The 6,800-nt window shown below is 45.3% G+C and overlaps 1 protein-coding gene across 1 annotated transcript in view; it reads left to right on the top strand.

The window, feature by feature from the left end:
* NEURL1 (neuralized E3 ubiquitin protein ligase 1) overlaps window positions 1-6,800 on the top strand; it is a 185,395-nt gene that overhangs the window by 176,900 nt on the left and 1,695 nt on the right. Inside the window, exon 5 of the mRNA XM_009638092.2 lies at window positions 6,630-6,776. Within this exon, the coding sequence (XP_009636387.1) occupies window positions 6,630-6,776 (147 nt within the window). The remainder of the gene's footprint in view (window positions 1-6,629; window positions 6,777-6,800) is intronic.

The following is a 6,800-nucleotide window of genomic DNA, read 5'->3' as shown; positions in this document are numbered from 1 at the left end:
ATGGCTGCTCCTGGGAGCAGAGAACATGCTGTGGGTAGGGCTGTCATTTTAGTATTGAGCCTGTCTTGCTGAAACTGTGTTTGGTATTTGCAGCTCTCTCTACAGCTGATGGAACATTTGCATTAGTGAAACCCAGTTACTGAAATAAAATGTGGAAGGATTTAGCTCTTGCAAAGCTTGTATTGGTAAAACCCACCTTTTAGTGGATGTGCCACCGATGGAATACCAAGGTTTCTAGTATCAGTGTGAAGGGAGAGGTGTTTCACATCTGCCTGAGGAACATCCAAAGAAAGAAACTTCATCCTTATTCCTGGGAGAAGACAGAGGAAAGTACCCAGATCTCAGTACACTGTGTCGTGCCACTAGATTGCGATGTCAAGAGAATATATGTTCCGTGTACTGTTCCAGATTCCCCAGTGCATCTTCTATATGGACTTTTGCTCTTGTAATATGCGAAATAGCTGTGTAATTCCACCAGTCTGCATGCTCTGATAGTTAAAAGTATCTCTCTACCTTTTTCTGAATTGGCAGGATGAATAGAGGAAAAAATAAAGTGGGGAAGTTCTACACAAGCTACATCCCTGAGCCGAAGAAAAAAAGACATATGCAGGAGATTTTCCAGTAAAATAATAGTAAGGACCAAAATTGAGGTCCCAGTCCTACCAGTCTTGCACATGGTTATTTATCAAGGGTGTTCACATACTGGTGGTCACTATAAAGCCAAAGAGCTGTACTAGGTAAGATTAAGCAAAGATATGACTCTTTACAGGGTTAAGTTGCTGTAGTGTCCAGTCTCGGTAACGTTGCAGCTCACTGACACTGCAGGAGCCCACATGTTATGGGACAGACCTCCACAGGCAGATGTTCACATGATCTCAGTAAGAACCTTGATCCTATTTAGATAACAAAATCAATGGCCCTGATACATTGAGAGTGTTAAATGTGAGAACAGATATTGAGCAGTTTTTGAGATAGGGGAATTATTTTAGCTGACAGGCTTAAAAATCTGGCTCCTAACAAAGGAAAATCAAGTTGAGAGTTTTGAAAGGCATCTAAATGACTGTGACTGTCAGGTGCCCAGTGCTCACTGGACTAAAATATATGAGAAGTGCACAGCTCTCTTGAGCACCCTTAAATATGCCAGTTGAAGGCTGCAGCCAGATTTCAGCAGCTGTTCTGATCTTTTCCACTGTGGGCTGGAAGCTCTGGGACCTGTGGATGGATGGAACAACATTGAAAATCTGTGATTTCTATTTACTATTGGTAATTACCTGATCTTTATTAGCTGTCCTATTTATGCAGCACATGTGTTACAAAAAGAGAAGGGGCTGTCAACGTGCTCCACATGATACTCAGCATATGTTGTGTAACATATCTTTATCTTCCTTAGAAACTATGGTGGGAGGCTCCCGTATTTTGTCTTTTAGGTACAATGTTTAGTTAAGATCCTGGCATAGTCCTTAAGGTGGGTATGGGTTAAGAAAAGCCCATTGAAAAGGTAAAGATGATCAAACTGCGTGAGCCGTGAGTTGGACAGTAGTGGTCATTTACTGGCAGCATCCTGTAAGCTAGGAAAAACAATGTTTAAGTTGGATGGGGAAAAAAAAGGATAGCTCTGGAGTGCAGACTGAGTGGTTATACATTATTTTTATAATGCTTGTGACCTAGTCATTAAGAGCCAAGACAGGTAATGCAAATAGCAGGGGGTGAGTGAACCACCTGAGATGGTGTTTGGCATTCTGGGGGCAGAAGTCATGACAGTTATTCCTGTTTGCAGCCAGCAAACACTGGGTATTGCTCATTTGTTTCTTTTCTTCCTTAAAAGCAAAGTCTCCAGACTATGCAATACCACATGCACATTTCAAAGCAGCATACATTTTCAGCCTGTGGAGCCTGGTTTCTGCAAGACTTCCACAAGCACAGGCCCAGTGCTCTGAAGGAAACATTGTGCTTGCAGGCCTTTTGGGTTAAGATCTGAAAATTTAATTTTGAGGGGGAAGGGCTAGAGAGGGAGACAGAGAGGTAGTAAAATGGGTAGAGTCTTCTTTTTGTCTCTTTATGAATGCGAACACTCCTCCCCACGCTGGGACAGTATGAGGAATCCCCTGCTCAAATCCCAAGAAATTCCTGGGTACCTTTCAGCGTCTGATGGATGTTGTTCATAATCTGATGGCATTCAGCCTGTTGTTGTTATTTGAGTCCCAGGAATGGCACTGCCCCTCTATCACCTCTCTCAGGAATAGATCGTGGATTAAAAAATGTGTTATGAACACCTTAAACTGGTAGTTTCCCAACCTTCAGTGATCCAAAGTCAACAGTAGTAAGGAAGCAACACGTTCTTTGGCATTGCTTTACTTTTCTTCCCATCTCAGTTGTAGTTTGAGTCTGGGAGTCTTAATATACTGCTTGCTAGCACTGGGTTGGGAATGGCCGCAGAACAGATTTGTGGCAGCTGCTCCCTGCTCTGGGCCACAGCGATGCCCGGGGGATTTACTTGCATCGTAGCAAATGCCCCCAGGCATGCTCAGAAGGAGAATACAGACAGCACATTGCTCTTCCCACCTGTGGTTTTTTTTGTTGTTGTGGTTGTTTTCCAATTCTTTCTCTGGGCCCTATGCAGTAATAAGCAGGTCAACATCATCACTTTGTTGTGAGAAGGATATGTAGAAATAATATTTTTATAAATGAATTAAGGGGGAGAGTTAATTGAAAATTTTCCGTATTTTTAGGGAGTATTGAGATTGTATCTGGCCTTGTTACCAACATAAATCCTTCAGCAGACAGCTGACATTAAGAGAGATGAGCAAAAAGATGTCTGCTTAAAAGTTGGGACAGCCTCAGGAGATATCCCCTGAGAGTGAATTGCAATGTTCTGGGAAACACCCTGTTCACCACGATCGACAGAGAGAGCCAAAAGCATCTCTGAGGGCCACAGCTGCTGTATTTCGGTCACAGTTAGGATGTCCTAGAAAAGGGCAGTTATAGATATAGATGAGTACTCTCATAAAAATCATAAATTCTGGATGTGATCTCAAGAGACTACCTACCTCACCTTCTGGTCCTTAAAGAGCTCTAATGATGGAGGTGCCATAATGTCTTTAGGAAGTCTGATTGCTCTACAGTGCTTCGCTATCCACGTAATGTTTAACTGGAATACCTTAGGAGACCGAACCCATGGTTTCTTGTCTTATCCAGAACTTTCACAAAGAACAGATTGTTTCTTCTCTCCTTTTAGCAGCCTGTGAAAAATGTTGCCATCTTAAAATCATAGAATCATGCAACATTTTGGGTCGGAAGAGACCCCAGGGAATTACCTAATCCAACCACCCGCTCAAAGCAGGGCTAACTTCCAAGTTAGCACAAGACCAGTCAAGTTTTGAGTATTTCCAGGGACAGAGATACCACAGTGCCTCCAGGCTCCTGCTCCAGTCCTTAACCAGCCTCATATGACCCTGGATTGGCACAACCTCTTCATAACAGGACGGCATTGTTGATTCATGATCATCGGGTGACCTTCTGCAGTCCCCGGGCCTTTTTCTGTAGGACAGCTGTATTTGTAATTGAATGGGCTAATTCCCTGTCCTGTATTTGGGTAGCTGATTATCTCTGCTTAAGTGCTGCATTTTGCATTTGATCGCATTGAATACCATCCCATTTATTTCTGATCCTGTTTCCAGTTTGGCAAGACCATTCTGAATTGCTTTCCTTTAGCATACTAGCAGCCTTTCCTGGCATGATGTTGCCTGTACATTCCATGGTAATACCCTCTACTACTGGTAGTATAATACTCTCTTTCCTTTTGTGGGTAGACATACAGGTTTGTTTATTTGCACCTCTCCCAGAGTGATGACAGAGAGTCAATCTGCATTTGATTTTGCTAATGATTGGACTTTGCAAAGATAAAACAGCAAATGGAAGAGATTCAAAATCCATTTAAAGGTGATTCTAGTGTGTTTGAGATCAAACATGAGACAAGTTAGCAGCAGAGACAATTTATCTGTGGGCTTTACAGAGAGGAAGAATGTTTCTATATCATCATTTAAACTGATTTATTTAGAATTATTTAATGTTTTAAAATCATGGTTTGAAAGCTAGCTCTTGGTGGGAGCTCTGTGCACACAATGAGCATGTTTGGCCTTGAGCACACGTATCTGGTTTTAGTTAAGCCAAGCTGGCCACCCTCATCCCACCCTGCACATGATCTCATTTCATGCTCCTTGTCATGGTATCTGCACACCATCCAGCAAGATATTAACAGCGTGAGTAACGTGTCTTACGTTGATTATTCTGCCACCAAGAGAGAAGTGTGTCTTGTCTGGTAGGGAACTCAGGTTGTCTTAAACAAAGCTCTGTACTTAACGCTGGAGAAAAGTCAAGAGCTTGTGTTAGGGGAAAGAATTGGGGAGGTGTGTGCTGGCCCTTGGGTCTTGGGTCAGGCCATTTTGGGACTCAGACCAGCCACAACCAGAGAAGATTGTGGTTTCTGCACTGACGAGCTCTCCTTGTGCTGTGGGAAGGCCATTTGCGCAGCTGCCAGCGTCCTTCATCAGTTCATACTCTGAGACACTTGAGGCACCTCTAAATTCTCTTAGCCCGGAAAAAAATGCTCTTAGTCTTTATTTTGCATTTAATGAAATGACCAGGTTGGCGTTAGAAATGTAATGTGCTGTGTGTCAGCCGAATGGAAGAAATGTCTCCAGGCTGCAGGGAGGAGAGGGAAGGCTTGAAAAACTTGTTCAGCTGCTCAGGGTTTGTATTTGTTCTCTGTGAAGAGCGAGCTGAAATCTGTGCCCCTGCTGGGCCTGTTTACAGTGTGTGTTACCCACAGGGCAAGTTTTCTGCTACCGTCATCTGTCAGATTGGAAGGGAAGGGCCATCGCTAGTGGCGGCCGTTAGAGGCTGTGTCATTCTCTGTGCATAGTTCCTGAGCTAAACCCCAGCCTCAGCTCCCATCTGTGTGATAAAGGAGGTGCCTCTCAACAGCATCTCAAGTGTGAGAGCCCCAAAGCCCTTTTAGAGGCTCATTCAACTTCAGATTTTGCCTGTGAGCAAAGCACTCTTCATTTGAGGAGGGGTAAAACTGAGGGACTGAAGGCTGAGGCAAATTGCTTATTCTCCTGTATCCTCAGAACAGATTTTGACCCAGACATAACCCCCAGTTAGTCCCTGTGCTTCACTTAAACTGCTCAGTCTTGTTCTGCTAGAAAGGGCAGGGGGATCTGGCATCAGCAGCTGCTGTGCTTTTGGCTTTTTTGCACAATGCACAGTTGGCCCTTGGCATCCCAGCCTCCCAGGCCTGGTCCTCCTTGGCTGGGTGGCCTCCCTGCACAATAGGAACTGAAGGACCTTGCTGGTGCACAGGGTTTTCCTGGCCTCCTTCTCTGGAGAGCAGCCTCCCACTTGTCAAGGACACTGCGGATCCAAACCCTCTGCATCTCTCGGCTCCTTATATGGTAACATGAAGAAGTCTTAGCATTTTAGTTCTGATTCAGAGTTACCCTGGTTGGCTTCTCAACAGGGGAACTAGAAACTTTAACTTCAAAACCATAGGCAAACTTGTTCTTTACCACCAAGAAGCTGTACCTTGGTTCATGCAACATGTATGCTGCTGTCTCACCGCTGTCTTACTGAAGACCAGGCTGCGTTGTTAATGATGCAATTCCCCTACAAAACCTTTACAGCAACTAGAGTTTTAAGCATTCCCATTTTTTCCTCTTCTGGAAGGGCCTTTAAGATATTTGTTATTATAACAGCAGATGCCCACCAGGTGCCAAGCAGGCTGTGGGGCAGAGCTGGCTTTTCTGGCAGACCACACTAACACAGAGGTGATGGTGGGTAGTGAGGTAATGGAGCTGGGGACACCCAGAAGGGTCCTGAAGGGGCTCTGTACTCTTGAGCCATCATGTCCAGACATGCGGGGAGTGGGGAAATCATTCCTGTTTGGGGGCAGGGAGAGAGGTGTCCTTGTTCATCCCAGAGCCAAATGCATTTTGGTGACTTGTCTCTTGGCTGGCCAGATTTCTGTCCTCGCCTGCTATCCCCACCTTTGTCAGAGGCCACCCTACAAAAAAGGCAGAGCAGTAAGCAGAGTTGAGTTGTCCTGATTGCCAAACCCTCGTGTTTGTGTCTGGAAAGTCCTTGAGTGACTGCATGAATTTGTCAGAGCCTGGGATGATGCATTTTTGAGGTGGGTTAGCAGAGAGTGCTTTGACAAGGTGATACGTTCTTGTGCTGGAGTCCAGCCCACCCTCCCGCAGGCTGTATCCTCTACTGGCTACAAGCCCATCACTGGATATAGTGCTGAGGGTGCATATAAGCATGAAAACATAAGGAAAGTAACTGCACTTCATGACTTGAGACACGTTTAAGGGCAGAAACAACGGGTTATGATGAGTAAAGGAGCTCTAGCAAATTTCAGGGGCCATGGGAGCTCAATGTCTCTTCAGGGCCAGCTGCTAGCATTTAAAAAGGCGCATGAGGTTTTTTTCTTTATCTCTTCCCTAGATTTCATGCTGATGAGAGACAAATCCTGACAAGCACTGAGAGCTGCACCCCCTGCCACACATCCCCCGTGCCTTGTCAGCCCCGATTTTTAAAAGTAACTGTGGGTTTCTTTTCTTGTGGCGCAGGTTCCACCATATTAGCTGAGCGGCTTGGGCTGTCCACACCAAGCTCGCCCACATCGACACCCAATTCCCCCACTGTCCTCTGCAGCGGCGTCTCTGACCCCATCTTGTCTACGTGTGGCTCTGGCCCCCTCTGCAGCTCTATCAGTGGTAAGTGTGGTGGGATCCCCCCCC

Source organism: Egretta garzetta, unplaced genomic scaffold, assembly GCF_000687185.1.
Source record: "Egretta garzetta isolate BGI_Z169 unplaced genomic scaffold, ASM68718v1 scaffold135, whole genome shotgun sequence".
NCBI classification, from domain to species: Eukaryota; Metazoa; Chordata; class Aves; order Pelecaniformes; family Ardeidae; genus Egretta; species Egretta garzetta.
The sequence above is the reverse complement of the archived record's forward strand: the minus strand, read 5'-3'. Positions and strand labels throughout refer to the sequence as shown.